Consider the following 21,398-nt stretch of genomic DNA (forward strand, 5'->3'; position numbering starts at 1 on the left):
AGATGGAGGGGAGACGCCCTTGCTGGGCTCAGTGGTGGAATACGGTTCTTATAGTTATCATCTATGAAAGGGTCATTTTTAAAAACCAAAAATATCCTAACAAATTCCACAAAGTCCGGGATCGGCAGTGATTCTCCCCTCACTACTTATACACATAATGGGTACCAGCTCTCCCTCATCTCCATCAGTTCTGAGGAAACATCATCTAAAGGAAGAAGAAAGATCGGCCCAAACACAGACATGTAAGTTATACAAGTAAACTTTTATCAACAGTTAGAAACAAGTTTAGAGACGCAGTTATATGTATCAGTGTGAAATATTCTATGTACACCGGTGATATAAAGGCGGGTTATCTGGATGCTGTTTGTTTCTGGATAACAGATGTTTATTGGTAATTACATAAATTTCAAATTCTTCTCTAAGGCCTAATGTCCACGGGCAAAATAGAATTAGGAAATCTATGCGGGTGTCCTGCACGCGCGATCCACGCCCATAGGGAATCATTGGACACCGGCAGGTAATTAAATACCTGCGAATATAATTTTTCCCTGGCGCGCGGATCACATGTAGGGTAAAGCACCTGCAGCATGCTCCATTTTGTGTGGGTTTTCCGCACGGACGTCTCCTGGGGCTGCCATTGAAGCTTATGGAAGCCGCCTGGTCCCGTGGCACACCTGCAGTTGTATTTGTGCTGTGGAACCACGGAAAAGCAGGAGTATAAGTAAATAAGAATGTGCACGGTGCTTACACGTGACACGCTGCCGGCGTGCCGAGCTCATCCACCGGGCCGAAGAAAAAAGGTCCGACTGTGACGGAGGGGAGACCCGTAGCGTTCAGACAGGTAAGTCTATCGGATTACTTGGCCTCATGCCTGCGGGGCAGGAGGGACCCGCTGCGGGATTCTGCATGGGGAATCCGTGCAGACCAGAATTTCTCCATGGACATGAGGCCATAGTGCTCTAAATTGTTTCCCTTTTCTTCTGTATGACATGTCACATAACTTTTTACCTTCTTTGTTTAGTTTGAAAAAACAGGTTAAAAAAACGGTTTCTCTCCTGTGTGAACTTTTTGATGTCGCAGTAAATGTGATTTACGTGCAAAACATTTCCCACATTCTGAACAAGAAAACGGCTTCTCTCCTGTGTGACTTCTCTGATGTGTAACAAGGTCCGATTTCCATGCATAACATTTCCCACATTCTGAACAACAAAACGGCTTCTCTCCTGTGTGACTTCTCTGATGTGTAACAAGGTCCGATTTCCCTGCATAACATTTCCCACATTCTGAACAACAAAAAGGTTTCTCTCCTGTGTGACTTCTCTGATGATAAACAAGGACTGTTTTCCCTGAAAAACATTTCCCACATTCTGAACAACAAAACAGCTTCTCTCCTGTGTGACTTCTCTGATGTGTAACAAGTGCTGATTTACCTGCGAAACATTTCCCACATTCAGAACAACAAAACTCTCGTGTGTGAACTTTTTGATGTTGCAGTAAATGTGATTTACGTGCAAAACATTTCCCACATTCTGAACAAGAAAATGGCTTCTGTCCTGTGTGACTTCTCTGATGATAAACAAGGCCTGTTTTCCCTGAAAAACATTTCCCACATTCTGAACAACAAAACAGCTTCTCTCCTGTGTGACTTCTCTGATGTGTACCAAGTGCTGATTTACCTGCGAAACATTTCCCACATTCAGAACAACAAAACTCTCGTGTGTGAACTTTTTGATGTCGCAGTAAATGTGATTTACGTCCATAACATTTCCCACATTCTGAACAACAAAAAGGTTTCTCTCCTGTGTGACTTCTCTGATGATAAACAAGGCCTGTTTTCCCTGAAAAACATTTCCCACATTCTGAACAACAAAACAGCTTCTCTCCTGTGTGACTTCTCTGATGTGTACCAAGTGCTGATTTACCTGCGAAACATTTCCCACATTCAGAACAACAAAACTCTCGTGTGTGAACTTTTTGATGTCGCAGTAAATGTGATTTACGTGCAAAACATTTCCCACATTCTGAACAAGAAAATGGCTTCTCTCCTGTGTGACTTCTTTGATGTTTAACAAGATCTGATTTCCCTGCATAACATTTCCCACATTCTGAACAACAAAACGGCTTCTCTCCTGTGTGACTTCTCTGATGTGTACCAAGTGCTGATTTACCTGCATAACATTTCCCACATTCTGAACAACAAAAAGGTTTCTCTCCTGTGTGACTTCTCTGATGATAAACAAGGACTGTTTTCCCTGAAAAACATTTCCCACATTCTGAACAACAAAACAGCTTCTCTCCTGTGTGACTTCTCTGATGTGTAACAAGTGCTGATTTACCTGCGAAACATTTCCCACATTCTGAACAAGAAAACGGTTTCTCTCCTGTGTGACTTCTCTGATGTGTACCAAGTGCTGATTTACCTGCGAAACATTTCCCACATTCAGAACAACAAAACTCTCGTGTGTGACTTCTCTGATGTTTAAGAATGTCCAATTTCTTTGCAAAACATTTCCCACATTCTGAGCAAGAAAACGGCTCCTCTCCTGTGTGAGTTCTTCGATGTGTAACAAGATGTGATTTCCGTACAAAACATTTCCCACATTCTGCACAAGAAAACGGCTTCACTCCTGTGTGAATTCTCTGATGTGTAACAAAGGCTGAACACGCTGAAAAACATTTCCCACATTCTGAACAAGAAAACGGCTTTTCTCCTGTGTGAATCCTCTGATGTGTAACAAGATTTTTACTCTCTGTAAAACAGTTCCCACATTCTGAACATACAAACGGCTTCTCTCCTGTGTGACTCCTCTGATGTCTTACAAGTTCTATTTTGCTTACAAAACATTTCCCACATTCTGAACAAGAAAATGGCTTCTCTCCTGTGTGAGTTCTCTGATGATTACCAAGGACTGATTTCCTTGTAAAACATTTCCCACATTCTGAACATGAAAACGGCCTCTCCCCTGTGTGAGTTCTCTGATGTCTAACAAGATGTGATTTAACACGGTAACGTTTTCCACATTCTTTACATGAATATTGCTTCTTTCCTGTACAAGCTCCTTGATGTTCTCCCCTTCTGTGACTTTTACTAGTCTGGAATGAATCAGAAGATGAGATCTGTAGAGGATGACCAGATGATGGATCTTTGCTGTGAAGCGCTGAGGAGATATCTGGGATAATGGCAGGTTTTTCATATGTATCTGGTGTAATACCACAATCCTCTTTTTCGCAATCTGCAGATGTCAGACGTCCCTCTGAGCTCTCGGTACCATTATCTGCCAAGAAGAAAGCCAAGTATTCTTTAATACTATAAACCTTATAAATGATACTGATATTTTATAACATTTCTATACAAATATTTAGCAAAATGTAATCATCATCTAAGGGTGTTTTTACACAGGCTGACAGTCACCAGAGTAATCATTCAAAAGAGTCATTATGGATAAATGTTGGCCCATGTAAACATGGGTTCTGACAGAGCAAGTGAGTGAGAATCGCTCAATTGTTGAAGTCGCTTGGTTTGCAGCTCACTTAAAGACCAAGCAATTGTCAGTGCAGAAAATATCACCAAAAACTACAGAAGTGAATTGGGACTTACAAGTAACTAACTCTGGTTGGTTTCCACCAATAATATGCGTGTCCTGAGGGATCTGAAAAGGGGTCTTAAAAAAAAAACTTGCAGCAGAGCCCTCCACAAGCCCCGGGTTCCACTCCTCAGTAGATTTCAGAGCCAAAGCTACAAAAATAGTATATTTCATACAGATAGAGTTCAGCCATTTCTGCCCCTGCTTCTACTCGCAGACTGCTCACTTCATAGTTCCCTATGATGTTTCAAGTTCTGGTCAGTAGACCTGCAGTCGGGCTGGGACACATCTGTAAAAATGTGCCCTTAATCCCTTAGTGACCACCCCATTGCCTTTCTACATCCTGTTTTGCTGGGCTTTAATCCCCGAGGGTGTAAAAATATGCTTCCTCTGGGGTTTAAAACCCCAAAGGCTCTGGATGTGATATCTCGATCCTGTCGGTTACCGGAGGTAGCCAACAATCTGGAGCTGTCATGGGGGCCGCGGGAAGCCCTCCTCGGTCACATGATTGCTGGTATCCAGTGGATACCGGCGATCGCATTAAAGTCAAGTTAAACAAAAAAAAAGTTTAAAGTTTCAGCTCCCCTTATGGATTGGATCCGTAAGGGGAGCTGACGATCCTCCCCTCCGTTCTCCATAATTTCCCGTAATGTTCTGGTCCTACAGGACCTGACACTGGCATCTGCGCATGCGCACCAAACGTCATCATGTTATGTGCACACGCAGAGGGTCGGGAGGCCCGGGAAATGTAAAAACTCCCTGCTAGTCTGAGTAGCCGAGAGCATGGAGCTGTCACTGGCAGCCACTGTATGCGGTTCACGGTCACATGATCAGTGTTATCCAATGGATAACAGCAATCATGTAAAAGTTAAAAAAAAGTTAAAAAAAAATAGAAAAATTATTTCAGCTCCCCTTATGGATCATATCTGTGAACAGAGATGAAATTAGGTACCTAAATCCGGGGACCTTATCCGCGGACCTTACCCCGGGTTCTGGGGGTCCGCAGTCCACAGTTATTGGTCATGTGATTGCTGGTATCTAATGGATAACGGCAATCACGTAAAAGAAAAAAAAAACAAAGTTTCCCCTCCCGTCACGGATCCGAACCGTGAAGGGAGGTGAAATTACTTACCTGTGGCGATGTCCTCCGATGGTATCTTTAACCGTGGACCTTTTTTCAGCTATGGCGCATGTGCCCATCGCCAAAATGGTGAGCGCAAGCGCAGAAGCTGAGGAGGGCCCGGAGAATGTAAAATCTCCTTGCTCCTGGCTATTAAACGTAGCCAAGAGCCTGGTGCAATGACCGAGGGCCACGGTGAGAAGTTTCCGGTCACATGATTGCCATTATCCAATGGATAATGGCGATCACGTAAAAGTTAAAAGACAGTTAAATTTTGATGCTCTGTTCGGTTTGGGCTCCAATGGGTATGTTTCTGAACACGGGACAAATGGGGGTATCCATTTTGGGGTGCAAGTCTTCATTCATATGTGTGCTCTACAAAAAAGATGACACAACTGCCAAAAAAAACAAAGTCATAATTTTTTCCTTCTGCTTTGCTTCGAATCATTTAAAAACTGGGTGGTCAAAATATGCAGTACACCCCTAGATGAATTCGACACGGGGTCTGGTTTTGAAAATGGGGTAATTTGTGGGGGTCTTCTGTCATTTTCGCAGCTCAAGGGCCATACAGGTATGCTATAGGGCCTAAATCCCCTTCAAGCAAAATGTCTGTTCTGAAAACCACCGGCTGCTCCTTTCAGTTCGGGCCTCATTGTGCATACAGACATAAGATGAGTGCCACAATGGGTATGTTTTTGAACACAAAACAAACAGAGGTATCCATTTTGGGGTGCAAATCCTCGTTTTCATGTGCACTATAGAAAAAAATCCTGTCTTTAAAATGACATATTTGCAAAACTATCAAATTTTATTTTTTCTCCTTTTAAATTGCATTAATTCCTGAAAAGTAACTTTTTTTGTCAAAATACTCATGACACCCCTCAGTGACTACATTAAGATGTGTATTTTTTTAAATGGGTATCTATCATTCTGTTACCTATGAGCCATTGCTTGGCTTGGTGTGGGAAAACAAAATATTCCTCAAAAAGTTAATAATTAATGTTAAATTTGTACATATCCTAAATGGTTAAAAAGAAACCCGAAATGTACGTCCAGAATAAAGTAAATAGATGGAAACTATATCACCAAAGACTTCTATATTATGTTTGCACTATCGCTCTATTTTTACCGCCTAATTGAAATACAATATGTGGCGAAAAAACAATGTAAGAATCACTTGGATATGCAAAACCTTTATGGAGTTACTCTATGTAAAAGTGACACATGTTTAACAAACCGGACCGAATAATAACAAACCGGACCGAATAAAGGGGGTACAGGTTGAGGGGCACTTGAGGAACAGTGACCACAATATAATCAACTTCCAGCTGTCATTCAATAAGAAGCCTTATCAGGGAGCGACAAATAAACTAAACTTTAGTAAAGCAAAATTTGATCAGCTTAGAACTACAATCGGCAACATTAATTGGGACAACATCCTCAAAAATATCAGTACAGAGAGCAAATGGGAAAAGATTAAAAGTATCCTAATCACCTCATGCGAGCAGTTCATTCCCTTTAAAAATAAAAGAACTTCCAGTGAAAGGAAACCAATGTGGCTCGACAAGACGGTAAGGGGGGCAATAAATGAAAAAAAGAAAGCGTTCAAACTACTAAAGCAAGAAGGCAGCGAAGAAGCACTAAAATCGTACAAGGAAAAAAACAAAATATGCAAAGATAAGATCAAAATTGGTAAGGAGGAGGCAGAAAGACTGATCGCCAAAGAGAGCAAAAACAACCCAAAACTATTTTTCAACTATATTAACAGCAAAAGGATTTGCAGGGAGAGCACTGGCCCTTTAACAAATAATGCAGGAGAAATCATTGAAGATGATGGAGGGAAGGCAACCCTATTAAATAGTTTCTTTTCAAGCGTATTCACAAACGAAAAGGAAATGCCACATGTAGTGGAATAAAATGAGCCCCTCACAAAATATCTCATACCTAACGCAGAAAGAGGTGCGGAACCGGTTAAAGAAGATTAAAATTGATAAATCGCCAGGCCCAGATTAAATACACCCAAGAATACTAAAGGAACTAAGTAATGTGATAGATAGGCCGCTATATCTAATATTTGTGTATATTATCAAGACCGGGGTTGTACCATTGGATTGGCGCATTTACAAAAAGGGGTCCAAAAGTGAGCCTAGTAACTACAGGCCGGTAAGTCTCACTTAAGTAACTGGAAAAATATTCGAGGGGTTCCTGAGAGACTCCATCGAAGAGTACCTCAGGGAGAACAATGGTATAACCAGCATGGGTTCATGAAGGGTTGATCATGTCAAACCAATCTGATCAGCTTCTACGATGACGTAAGCTCTAGGCTGGACCTGGGAGAGTCTATTGATCTTGTATATCTGGACTTCTCTAAAGCATTTGACACCGTGCCACATAATAGGCTGATATATAAAATGAGACAGCTCGGATTGGGTGAAAACGTGTATCTGGGTAAAGCATTGGCTCAGAGATAGAAAGCAGAGGGTGGTAATAAATGGTTTGTACTCTGATTGGGCCACCGTCACTAGCGGGGTGCCACAGGGTTCAGTATTAGGCCCTATTCTGTTTAATATATTTATCAACGACCTGATAGAGGGACTGCGCAGTAAAATATCAATATTTGCAGATAACACAAAATTATACAATATAATCAATGCAATGGAGGACAATGTACAGCTACAAAAGGACCTAGATAAGCTGGGGGCTTGGGCAGAAAAATGGCAAATGAAGTTCAATGTTGATAAATGTAAGGTTATGCACATGGGCAGGAGAAACGGGTGTCACCAATATACACTAAATGGGATACTGCTAGGGAAAAGTGAGATGGAAAAAGACCAGGGGGTACTAGTGGATTGCAGATTAAACTGGAGTAACCAATGCCAGTTAGCTGCTGCAAAAGCTAATAAAGTCTTGGGGTGCATTAAAAGAGGTATAGGGGCAAAGGACATTATTCTTCCACTATATAAGGCACTTGTCAGGCCTCACATGGAATACTGTGTACAGTTCTGGTCACCGGTGCTCAGGAAAGATGTTACAGTGCTGGAGGGGGTTCAAAGAAGGGCAACTAAAATAATACATGGAATGACGGGACTGGAATATCCAGAGAGGCACCAAAACTGGGATTATTTACCCTGGAAAAAAGTCGGCTAAGAGGTGATCAAATAACTATGTATAAATACAGGAGGGGACGATACAAGGATCTCTCCCACAATCTGTTTACACCCAGGACTGCGACGGTTTTATCGCCAACACAGAAAAGGGTTCTTTACTGTAAGAGAAGTAAGACTGTGGAAATCTCTGCCCGAGGATGTGGTGATGGCAAAATCCATAGAGGAGTTTAAAAGGGGACTTGATGTCTTTCTGGAGAGGAAGGATATTACAGGATATAAATCTTAGGTCAATTGTTAGTCCGGGTATACAGGCAGGTAGGAACTATTAGAGGTTGATCAGGGATTAGTCTGATTGCCATTAGGGAGTCGGGAAGGAATTTTTCCTCCCAAGGGGCTAATTGGCTCCTGCATCTTGTTTTTTTTTTGCCTTCCTCTGGATCAACAACGTAGGAGGATAAACAGGCTGGACTAGATGGACATTGTCTTCATTAAGCCTTACATACTATGCTACTATATCAGATTTCCAAAATTTGACCTGGTCATTAAGATGAAAACAGGCTTGGTCACTAAGGGGTTAATGTGCTCGTCTGAAACTGGTCATATAAAGAGGAAATATAGTTATTAGAGATGAGCGAGTATACTCGCTAAAGGCAATTGCTCGAGAGAGCATTGCCTTTAGCGAGTATCTCCCCCGCTCGAGACTGCAGGTTCGGGTGCCGGCACGGGGGAGCGGTGAGTAGCAGCTGTCAGCAGGAGGGAGCGGGGAGGAGAGAGGGAGAGAGAGATCTCCCCTCCGTTCCTCCCTGCTCTCCCTCGCAGCTCCGTGCCCGCTGCCGGCACCCGAACCTGCAGTCTCGAGCGGGGAAGATACTCGCTAAAGGCAATGCTCTCTCGAGCAATTGCCTTTAGCGAGTATACTCGCTCATCTTTAATAGTTATGTATACATGCGTAGAGCTTGGCTCTGGTGCTCTATTACTGTACTGAGCTTGGTTCTGGTATTGCATCTATGTACTGAGCTTGGCTCTGGTGTCTATAAACTGAACTTCTTTCTGGTATTACATCTATGTACATCACCAAGGTTGGTTATTGTACTATAATTATGTTATGATCTTGATTCTGGTCTTGTATCTATTGAGCTTGACTCTGGTGCTGTAATCCTCAGTAGAAAATCGATAACGTGGGAACGCACCCCTATGTTGGTCCGCTACTCACGGGCCTGTGCTATGTTCCTGCCCCACAGTCTAAAATTTGCCAGCCAGCCCCTGACCATTACACAGAGCTGCCATGAGATATATTGCACTCTCATATAATGAGATTAATGAGAGCCCCAGGGGACGGGTGGGGGATGGTGTTGGAATCTGTAGTAGGAGGTGGGGAGGAGAATGGCCAGCAGGAAGCAGAGTAACCTGTCATTGACCACAGGGAGGGGGGGGCTCCTTAAAGTGATCCAACCCCCCGAGATATAATTCCTACTGCTAGTGTGCAGAGTGCTGGCGATCACTGACTTGGCTCAGGACATATTGATATCTTTACTGACAGGCAGGCAGCAGCCAGCGGTCAGCAGGGGCCTCTGTAACCATTTATCCTGCCCTGATGGCGGTCCGGCCATTAGACTCTTCCTGATTCTGAACAAACTCTTTGGAGCCATTAGAAAACACATCTGTAAGCCGTTACTTTATCTCCAACCCCCTTATAATCGGCTCAGACGTTATATTAGGATGAAACTACTCAGAATCTGTTTCCCAATTGTGCCCATTTATGGCAACTGGAAGAGTATTACGGTGAGATCACACACTGCGGGATTGTATAATCTACAGTACAATGTAAGGGAGTGGGATTCTAAGAAACCGCATTCACTCACAGCTGAGAGATAAGGATGTGACACCTGAAATATGATTTATCTGGTCGGCCATATTCAGATGGCTGAGTGCGAGTTGTGCCTGAGAACTCCCATTGGACATCACATGGACACATACGGACTGTGTGCTGCCCCATGCTGGCAGGCAGTAGACATTGCATGTCTGATTCTGGTCCATGAATCAAACCAGAATAGGACATGCTGTGAGTTTTTTCATGTCCATGTTAATAGTATCCAGCTTGTACTAAATTACCTGAAAGCACTGCGGAATAAGTTGGCTATACAAATAACAAGATTTATTTATTCATCAAGGTCTATGTCTCCATCTTCGGTATTTAACAGACAGATAGCGGCTGCAAAGAGATCTGGAAGGTTGAAAAGTTGCCTATATATTTGACTATCGGGTCAAGGTGTGAGTGCTGCTGGGCACTCTACTTTTGTTTGGACTCCATCTTCGGTATTTGTGATCAGCGCTGGTTACATCAGATCAAGAGTCAGTCAGTGTAAAAGGACCCTTAGTACCGGAGCTGGAAAACCATTTCTCCCTTATCAGTATAGATATCATATAATGAATAGTAGTTCCCGCTCACATAGGTGTGTTTCATGTCCGTGCCGTAAATGCCCATCATGTGTTATCACCTGTAACGGTATCACACTTCATGCATATTTAGTTTGTACTCCGGCTGGATGGGGGAATATACAGCGAAAACTGACAGATCCCAGGGCTTATAAATCTACATAACTATCAGCAGCCGCTGACCGAGGAGAATCTGTGACTCCTCTGCTGTATTTAGTGGTTACTACTCACCTGGGCGGTTACCTGTAGGAATCTTCTCTTTACACCGCTGATCGCCCCTCACATTTATCTCTGTAGTATTAATATTGGTCAGATCTTCATCCGGATACAAAAGCTGTGAGACAAATATTATAAAAGTCAACAGACGGTTGGAGAAGTCGTGTGGAAGGTTTTACATGACCAGAAAAGATCACTAATCATCATGACGACTAAAAATGACCTTGATGCAAAAATAGAAACAATTTCAGCAGCCCCACAATAAACACACTCTGACACGGGCCCCGGTGTGTCGGCTGAAACGTCGCGTCTGTTGATGTATTGGATCTAAAAATAAAAACTTGGATTTTATCCTGAACATTCTTTGAAGAATTATTGGGTTCCTACATGCTGCTTTACCATCACCTTTAAATCTATGGCCAAAAATGACCTGACAGCAGCAGTTATCAGTCATGTCGCAGTGGATGCCCTTTTAGACTACATCAGCTCCTTCAAGAGATTCTGTCACCAGCTTCATGAAGTTTACTTAGAGCTCATCTGCAAGTCAAACTTTAAAAAGCTGGTCCAAGCATCATCCTTCAAGCATAGACACTCGCAATCTGAGTGCCATGAAGCCAGGAGTTTGGGAACGTGACTCTGCAGCCTCCGATTGGCTGCAACGATTACCCGACTTCCTGTGATAGCACAACAAATGCCAGGACCACAGCGGGGCTGCAGCATTGGATCCCAGTGGTGATGGAGGGGTAAGTACCACTCAGTTTATTATTTTATATTACACATAGCCCTATTAAAGGGATGCTGTTCAGTAACTGGATAACCCCTTTAATTCAATGATGTAAACATTTCCTTCACTTTCAATATCTTCCTAGTTAGTTCTTAGTCATGAGAAGATCCAGGTAAGGAATTCTTTATTTTCTGACATTATGATAATATAATTCAGAGCTTACTTATCCCCACCATATGTCTGTGAAGTTATTTTGGTTTGTTCCAGAGTTAGTTGTCTACAGAAGGTCCAGTAGGAATCCTTTTGTCCCAGTGGGTTATGTTCTAACTATAATGACATTATTTGAAGGTTCCCAAGAGATTCCTTTAGCTTTATCTCTCTCTGCCCAAAGCGGTGTTCCATGTGTCCTCAGGAATAGAGGAAAGAAAAACGGACAGTGAGTGCCATTGTCACTGGGGTCAATTTTTCTTCCCTTCTTCAAGAGACTTGGAGATTTGGACAGGGGTGGGAATTCAGAGAAAGGAGGCAGAGTCTCCTGACGGAAAGTGAGATCTATTATTTCTTTATGTGCTGTTTTAGACATATGAGTGTGACGTTGATTGAGATAAGCTGAACACAATGATGCTGGTCAATGAGAGCAAAGACTAACCAGTAGCTTTCTGGTGGCTTGACCATGAGGGTCTTACAGGTGTCCATGGTTCTCAATTATGATACAGGATTGGGGTCCTTGGGGAAGGCCGAGTAATGACATTTCTAATTGGGCACTGTGGCTACCAATGTGAAGTTGTATGTCCTTATGCAATGAACTAGGATTATCACCCTGGGTCATTCAGAGGTCGAAGGAAATTGTCTTATGTTCTAACCCCAGTGAAATGCAGAAGTGACAGTTTTGCCCAATTAGTCTGGTTAGGGTTTCCTGCATATAAATAGTGCTCAAATCTAATGGGACACACAGTGCTAATCAAGGTTTTATTTAACCTGCCAAGCTGCCACTATGATCAATAAGAGACCCAAGTAATAAGAAACCATTAACTGCTTCAATTTTCTTGTTGATGTTCAGGTGAAGTCCCAGCTTTTCACTTTCTTATTTTAGCTTTAAAATCAGAGTTTCACATGCTTCACTGTCTCGGCTACCAGAGTTGTATCATCTGCGTACCTTCAATTACTGATGGTTCTTCTATCAATTTTAAGCCCAACACCCTGATAATACAGCGGCCTCATGCTAACTTTCGCATAGACGTTGAAGAAAAAAAGGAGAGAGGATGCATCCTTGTCCTGTGCCCTTTTTGATCTTGAACCATTCTGTATCTCCATAGTTGGCTCTCACTGTGGCTTTTTGATTGCTGTAGAGGGACCTGAGCAATGTGATCAGGTGTGCTGGTACTCCTACCTCCCTTAGTGCTTTCCAAAGCTTATGATTCTCAATGCAAACCAAAGCCGTAGTGTAAACAATGAAGCACAGGTAGAGCTTCCAAAGAGAAAACAGCAAAGACAACAAAAATTTCCTGAACACCCTATAAATGAACCTTGAATTAGCCTATAAGAAGGGTCACATCAGGGAATTATTTGCCATTGGAAAACAGGTGAAGAAGCCTTTCTCTTACCGCCAAGCAGCCATAAATGACCACGATAGGAATGAAATCGGTGACCAGCAAAACATCAAGAAGAGATGGAAAGACTATACAGAAAAACTATATGCCTGCAGTGACCACCCAGAGGAACATGGGGCCCAAGAGGACCTAGAACCAGACCTGCTGGAAAGTGAAGTGGGTGAGGAGGCAGCTACCAGACAGCAAAGTATCTGGCATCAGTAGAATCACTGTAAAGCCGCACTAACAACACTATGCCGGACAATCTGGAGCATCTGTATATGGCCAAAGCATTAGAAAAGACCAGTTTTCATCTCACTGCCTAAGAAGGGCAATGTCAAGGATTGGAAACTGTAGAACAATCGCTCTGATTCCTAATGCCAGCAAGGTGCTTCTAAAAGTCATTCAGAAGTGCCTGGAGTTTCTTAGCAGTTTTTCTTAGTACCTCTAGCTGTGAATTGTAGGTCACCATGGATGTGGAGTACTTATATTCTAACATCCCATGCAAAGATGGACTGACGGCCTGCCAGGCACACCTTAAGGCCAATAGGGTTGCCTCTGAATCGTTGTTACAACTCACAAGATTCATCCTCACACATAATTATTTCTTCTTTGGCAAAGAGATATTCCTGCAACTCATTGGAGCTGCCATGGGCAGTAGAATGGCACCAGAATATGCCAACCTTTTCATGGCAAAACTGGGGAGTGACTTTCTGGCCTCCTGCCTCAGCAAACCTACTTCTGCTACATTGATGACATCATAATCATCTGGACCAACACTGAACAAGAACTAATAAAATTCCATGAGATTCAATGCATTCCCCTCCCCCCCAATAAGCCTGACATTAAGCTACTCTTATACAGAGATCCACTTTTTGGACACCACCATAGAAATTTCAAACAACAGACATCCATATACCGAACATCAAAAGATCGGCCCATATACCTTAAGATGGGTCAGTTGCAATCCTAAGCACATCAAATAGTCCATCGTCTATAGCCAGGCCATCAGATAACACCGGATCTCCTCCAACTCAACAGACAGAGAAGAACGCTTACACAATCTCAAAAAGACATTTTAAAATCAGGGCTACCATCCCACCTCAATTGATGACCAAATCACCAGAGCCACCAGGATACCCAGGAATCAACTACTCCAATACACAGAGAAAGAAAAAAACGGGCGTGTGCTTCTAGTAGTGACCTACAATTTACAGCTAGAGGTACTAAGGAAGACTGCAAACAAATTCTATCATACCCAGACTGCTCACCATCCTGATAGCTCTTCTCTGAATTTGCTTCAGTTTATTGATGTCTTTTTTAAATTGGGGTACCCAGAACTGAACACGGGATTCCAGATGAGATCAGACCAAGGAAGTATAAAGGAGTAGAATTACCTCAAGTGATCTAGACTCTATGCTCCTCTTAATCCATCCCAGAATTGTCTTTGCCTATTTTGCTGCTGCAACACACTGTTGACTCATGCTCAGTATGTGATCTATTAGTATACCCATGTCTTTTTCACATGTGCTGCTGCTTAGTCCAATTCCTTCTATTCTGTATGTGCTTTTTTCATTTGTGCTATGCATTTCTCCCTGTTAAACACTATTCTGTAAGTTCCTGCCCACTATTAAAGCTTGTTTAGATCTTTTCGAATCTTCTTTCTCTCTCTTCAGTTAGCTATGCCTCCTAACTTTGTCTTTGAGACATTTGATCAGTTTTCCCTCAATTCTCTACTCTATATCATTTTTTAAAATGTTGAAAAACCCTAGGCCCAGGACAGAGCTTTGTGGCACCCAAATTGAGACATTCTTCCAATTGGATGTGCACCCATTCATGACCACTCTTTAAGTGTGATCACTCAGTTAGTTGTGAATCCACCTAACAGTTGCCTTGTTCATTCTATAGTTGGTCATTTTGTGAAATGCTTTGCTAAAGTCAGGATACTTTATCTACCGTATTTCTCTGATTAGCCCAGTCTGTGATTGTGTCATAGAAGGAAATTAAATTAGTCTCGCATGATTGGTTTGTTACAAACCCATGCTGGCTCTGGTGAATTACTTAATTCTCATCCAAGTTCTTGCATATATGCTTTTTAATAATTTGTTCAAAGATCTTTCTTGGTATGTAAGTTAGGCTCACAGGCCTGTAGTTACCCGGGGGTATGTAATTCTGTTTTTTGAAGGCAGGGACGAAATTTGCCCTGCTCCAGTCTTCTGGGACTCCTCCTGTTCTCCAGGATTTTTCAAATATTACGGTGGGTGGTTCAGCAGTTACATCTGTGGCTTCCTTTAGTATTCTAGGATGTAGTTCATCTGAACCTGGAGACTTGAATTCATTTACTTTTGCTAAGTGTTCCCTCATCATATCTCTACTTATAGATAGCCTGCATTATTTTATTCCTCCAATAGCACAGGGAAGATAAGTTGATGTTACATCTACTTTCTTGAGGGAAAATAGATGAAAAATAGGAATTAAAAAAAAGTTCAGCCTTCTCAACATCATTTTAAACCAATCCTTTAAACACCTAGCACTTAATTAACCTCAACATATATCTGTGTGACATTATTTTGACTAACTGTCCATAGAAGGTAAAGTGGGAAGCCTCTTGTCTGACTGAGTTATGCTCTAACTACTCTGACAGCCACATAGCTGCAGGTCTAAAAGCCGGATATAGATATTAGATGGCGGCTCGATGACACCTCATTAAAGGGGTTGTCCCGCGCCGAAACGGGTTTTTTTTTTTTTTCAACCAACCCCCCGTTCGGCGCGAGACAACCCCGATGCAGGGGTTAAAAAAGATCACCGGACAGCGCTTACCTGAATCCCCGCGCTCCGGTGACTTCTTACTTACCCGGTGAAGATGGCCGCCGGCATCTTCTCCCTCCGTGGACCGCAGGGCTTCTGTGCGGTCCATTGCCGATTCCAGCCTCCTGATTGGCTGGAATCGGCACGTGACGGGGCGGAGCTACACGGAGCCCCATTGAGGAAAGCAGAAGACCCGGACTGCGCAAGCGCGTCTAATTTGGCCATTAGACGGCGAAAATTAGACGGCAACCATGGAGACGAGGACGCCAGCAACGGAGCAGGTAAGTGAAAAACTTTTTATAACTTCTGTATGGCTCATAATTAATGCACAATGTACATTACAAAGTGCATTAATATGGCCATACAGAAGTGTATAGACCCACTTGCTGCCGCGGGACAACCCCTTTAACATCATGATGAGGGGTAGAGGGAAGAAAAATTATTTTTTTTTTGCCGAAGTAATGGTTTAAGGAAAATTATATAACTTCTAGCCATATTTTCATCTTTAGAAATTTCAATTTCAGTGTTTACTTTCGGCTTGTTGAGTTGTGAAACTTTCAAATAATGATCAAGTTTTAGCAAAAGCGGACCTTGATCATTCTTTCCCCAAGGCGTTCATTTAATGCACACACAAACTTAAGGTCCCCAGGCCAAATCAGGCCTGCCACCTCATTCACAGTCTTACAATTACCATCAGCCCTTTGAAGGCAACTATAATGATGATGTGGCCCTTACTGACAATGAATTTGACACAATTGATCTAATGTTTTTTGTTCAGCCGTATTCCTGCCATCTCCACCGGCCTCATCACACAAGGAGAAGACATCTAATAAGACTGATGACAAGAGCTTCACAGCCTGCTACAGATCAGAGGGACATCTCCACCTACCTGGTGGTCCTGTGGAAGAAGAGGACGGGGACATCTCTCTGGTGGGCTTCTCTTACTGGATGGAACTGAAGGAAACAGAGACAGACACTGAAGTCATTCTTTACATACAGATAATAAAGTCCCCGTGGATTTAGTCCTGTCTATTACCTGGTGATGGGAGCGGCTGGTGGGTCTCCATCATGGCGTCTTTGTACAGATCCTTGTGTCCTTCTAAATACTCCCACTCCTCCATGGAGAAATAGACAGCGACATCCTGACACCTTATAGGAACCTGACAACACAATATACAGTCATTACCCAGAAGCCTCCAGTGCTGTTACTGTATAATGTCCCAGCATTCCCTGCAGTGTCACCTCTCCAGTCAGCAGCTCAATCATCTTGTTGGTGAGTTCTAGAATCTCCTGTACATTGATGTCCTCATGTATCAGGGCGTGAGGTGGGGGCCCTGTGATTGGGCTCAGGTGATTTCCCATTTCATCACACGCAGGGACCCGACAGCCATCACTAGAGGTCTTCTTCACTACCGTGTAATGCTGTATATGGAGAGGCAGTAATAAATATCACTGCAGACATTCCATCATCTCTCCAGTAACACCATGTATTATTACCATATATATGAATGATGTAATGTGACATCATCAGAATCTCTCACCTCCCCACTAAGCTGGAAGAGTATCTCTAGGGTGAGATTTAATACACTCTTCACCATCTTGTTTCTGTCCTGCTCCTTCTTTGATGAATCGATTATAAAGGAACCTGAATGGAAGGAATATGAGACAATGTAAAAATCACAAAAAGACAATATCAGAATAAATTTACTGGAGATAATAAGAGGAAACATTTAAGAGGGTTTTCCCGTTACTTACAAATTGCTTCCCAACCCCTGTGTCCTTCCTGATTGCTGCTGACCAGGACATGTGACTGCTGCAGCCAATCACTGGCTATAAAAGGTCAGTGCTATGGCCAGTGATTGGCTGAAGCAGTCACATGTCCTGGTCAGCAGCAACCAGGAAGGAAAGAACCAAGGCATGGGGAAACCGATTTAAGGAGATATTAAAAGGAACCTGTCAGAGTTTTATGAAGCACGAACTACAGGCAACACAAAATTCCGACAGGGTTCTCCTCACCCGGATCAGTTGGACTGATAGCCGTGAGGCAGGGAGAAGTCGGCAGCGACCGCCCCACTGACTCTTCTCCAAGTTCAGAGCTGCTTTTTACAGTGTTTTCTCTGAAGAGCTGCAGTGTTTTAGAGCAGAATATAGATGTCTGCAATGTACATGCGTGTTGGGATGTATGTGTGACATCGGGAAGCAGAATCCCCCTGACAGATTCCCTTTAACCCCTTCCTACAGCCATTTTTTAAAACTCATTTTATTGAGGAATAAAAGAATATAGCAAATCATATTCCTCATTAACAAACCTGAGAATAACATGGTTCAAGTATACAGAGAGTTTACAGTTCTGTATGACAGTGTACACAGTATAACATTACAACTAAATGGTACCTGGGAGGGTCGAGGACCTCATTAGGTCCACCATTCGCTCAAATGTGTTTGCATGTGGGTCGAGGTTGACGAGCCGCACCAAATTCCACAGATTTTATAGAATTTATCTGGGCCCTATCTATTTTTATATACTATTTTTTCATATGCAAGAATTGAATTGACCAGATTCTGCCATTGGGGGAGCGTCGGGGGCCTCCTATCCATCCAGCGCAACGAAACAGCCTTATGGCCAAAAACAGCACCTCACTAAGGATACGGATATGGAATTACCACTGTTCTTCACCCAGTATACCTAGCAGACATTCAGTGGGGGTTGGTTAAAGTGGCACCCTAATAGTTGTCCCAGGAAGTCTGTAACCTCCGTCCAGGGGTATTCCATCGGGCAGCTCCACATCAAGTGGTTAAAGTTAGTGTTAGGTGCCTGAGAGCGATGGCATTGTGTGTTGGGGGCTCTATTCATCCTAAAGAGTCTGTTCGGGGTCTAATAACTCCAGCAGCTATTCTTCATCCCCACCGCCCAAGGACAAGTGCTTTTTGTTCTGCTAACAAAGCTGTATGAGAACTTGGTTTTTTTGACAGACAAGTAGGATTTTTAATGGCCGCATTAAATGTACGGAAAACCTTATAAAATATAATATTAGAAATTAATTTAATAAGAATAGTCCTGCCAAATCTCACACTTGTACAACATTGTACGTTTCCCGATGTACAAACATGAAATTTGGCAGGAGCATTCTTTAGGTCCTGAATAGGGGTACTCTAATTGCGCCAAATTTCATTGGGAAGTTACATTACATAGGGGTGCACTTACTTTTGCAATTAGCATTGAGTTGTGACCCCTTTACTTTACTTTTTCTATTCAGGGGTCGGGGGTAGCATGGGCCAAGGTAACTCTCGAACTTTACAACGCCGCTGGCTACTGTAGCAGTAGGACTGTTGGAACAGAGATCTTCTGTAGCCACATTCTCTTGGTACTATTTGATACAGCAGCCGTCTGCCATGCAGTCGCTGACTAGCGTCACTCTATGACCGGGATGTTTACATATCCGCAATCAGTAGATATGTATTGCTTTAAATCAACAATTGTCTAGTGGATGGCTCCACTAATCCAACTAACAGTTTTCGGCATGGCCGGCTGGCAACACTTGCTTCACTTGCCAGGGGCACATGCCCACTTCTCCCCAGCTACAATCCTGCTAAATATGTCTATTACCTGGTGATGTGAGCGGCTGGTGGGTCTCCATCATGGTGTCCTCATATAGATCCTTGTGTCCTTCTAAATACTCCCACTCCTCCATAGAAAAATAGACAGCGACATCCTGACACCTTATAGGAACCTGACAACACAATATACAGTCATCACCCATAAGCCTCCAGTGCTGTTACTATATAATGTCCCAGCATTCCCTGCAGCATCACCTCTCCAGTCAGCAGCTCAATCAGCTTGTTGGCGAGTTCTAGAATCTCCTGTACATTGATGTCCTCATGTATCAGGGAGTAAGGAAGGGGTCCTTTGATTGGGCTCAGGGGTCTTCCCCATCCATCACACACAGGGGCTCGACTGCCATCACTAGAGGTCTTCTTCACTGCTGTGTAATCCTGTATATGAGGAGACATTAATAAATATCACTACAGACATTTCCATCATCCCTCCAGTGACATCATCTGTTATTACCATTGCTAAGAGTGATGTAATGTGACATCATCAGAATCTCTCACCTCTCCAGTGACATCATCTGTTATTATCATTGATAAGAATGATGTAATGTGACATCATCAGAATCTCTCACCTCTCCAGTAAGCTGGGCGAGTATCTCTAGGGTGAGACTAAATACATTCTTCACCATCTTGTTTCTCTCCTTCTCCATCTTTGATGAATCAATCATGTAGGGATCTGAATGAAAGGAATACGAACCAATACAAAAACTACAAAAAACAAAACTATAGAATAAGTTTACTGAAGATAATAAGGGGAAACATTTAAAAGTGTTTTTGCATTACTTAAAATTGCTTCACAGCCCCTGTGTCCTTCCTGGTTGCTGCTGACGAGGACATGTGACTGCTGCAGCCAATCACTGCCCACAGTATTCACCTTTTATAGCCAGTGATTGGCTGCAGAAGTCACATGTCCTGATCAGCAGCAACCAGGAGGAACAGAGTGGTTGTGAAGCAAGTTATGGGAGAACCTCTTTAAGGAGATACTAAAGGGAAACTGTTAGGAGGTTTTTGAAGCCCAAACTACAGACAGCACAAAATCCCGACATGTTCTCCTCACCCGGATCAGTTGGACTGATAGCCGAACTCTGCAGGGAGAAGGCAGTATCAGAGGTTTCAGGGGACATTAGGTGAGTATTTTCATCTCCTCTCACGGATTCGATCAGGGAGGACAGATGAAACTTTTACTTTATTTCACTTTTAAAAAAAAACAAAACTTTTCTGTGATCGCTGATGTCCATCGGACCAAATCATCTTTTTCTTTTCGGACCAAATCGACGCAAGACTTCATAAAGGAGGGAGGGGAGTAGTTTCAGCTCCCCTGATGCGATTGCCGTTATCCATTAGATAACAGAAATCACCCGACCGGGAGTCACTTCCCTCGGCCCCACATAAAAGCTCTAGGTTAGTGACAGGTGACATAAGATAGTAGTGACAGGTGACTTAAGATAGTAACAGTAGTGACAGATGACATAAGATAGTGGTGACCGGTGACATAAGATAGTGACAGAATAGTGACAGGTGACATCAGATAGTGGTGACAGTAGTGACAGAATAGTGACAGGTGACATCAGATAGTGGTGACAGTAGTGACAGAATAGTGACAGGTGACATCAGATAGTGGTGACAGTAGTGACAGAATAGTGACAGGTGACATCAGATAGTGGTGACAGCAGTGACAGAATAGTGACAGGTGACATAAGATAGTGGTGACAGTAGTGACAGAATAGTGACAGGTGACATCAGATAGTGGTGACAGTAGTGACAGAATAGTGACAGGTGACATAAGATAGTGGTGACAGTAGTGACAGAATAGTGACAGGTGACATCAGATAGTGGTGACATTAGTGACAGAATAGTGACAGGTGACATCAGATAGCGGTGACAGTAGTGACAGAATAGTGACCGGTGACATCAGATAGCGGTGATAGCAGTGACAGAATAGTGACAGGTGACATAAGATAGCGGTGACAGTAGTGACAGAATAGTGATAGGTGACATCAGATAGTGGTGACAGTAGTGACAGAATAGTGACAGGTGACATCAGATAGTGGTGACAGTAGTGACAGAATAGTGACAGGTGACATCAGATAGTGGTGACAGTAGTGACAGAATAGTGACAGGTGACATCAGATAGTGGTGACAGTAGTGACAGAATAGTGACAGGTGACATAAGATAGTGGTGACAGTAGTGACAGAATAGTG

At 42.9% G+C, this 21,398-nt stretch overlaps 1 protein-coding gene across 1 annotated transcript in view; it reads right to left on the reverse strand.

Annotated features, from left to right (window-relative positions):
- Window positions 1-243: 243 nt before the first annotated feature.
- LOC136629096 (zinc finger protein 585A-like) overlaps window positions 244-21,398 on the reverse strand; it is a 121,395-nt gene continuing 100,240 nt past the window's right edge. The window contains exons 6-10 of the mRNA XM_066605228.1: window positions 16,827-17,006; window positions 16,621-16,744; window positions 16,474-16,538; window positions 10,479-10,581; window positions 244-3,275 (exon numbers count right to left, since the gene is read on the reverse strand). Of these exons, the coding sequence (XP_066461325.1) occupies window positions 1,036-3,275; window positions 10,479-10,581; window positions 16,474-16,538; window positions 16,621-16,744; window positions 16,827-17,006 (2,712 nt within the window). The 3' untranslated portion in view covers window positions 244-1,035. The remainder of the gene's footprint in view (window positions 3,276-10,478; window positions 10,582-16,473; window positions 16,539-16,620; window positions 16,745-16,826; window positions 17,007-21,398) is intronic.

Source organism: Eleutherodactylus coqui, chromosome 5, assembly GCF_035609145.1.
Source record: "Eleutherodactylus coqui strain aEleCoq1 chromosome 5, aEleCoq1.hap1, whole genome shotgun sequence".
NCBI lineage: Eukaryota > Metazoa > Chordata > Amphibia > Anura > Eleutherodactylidae > Eleutherodactylus > Eleutherodactylus coqui.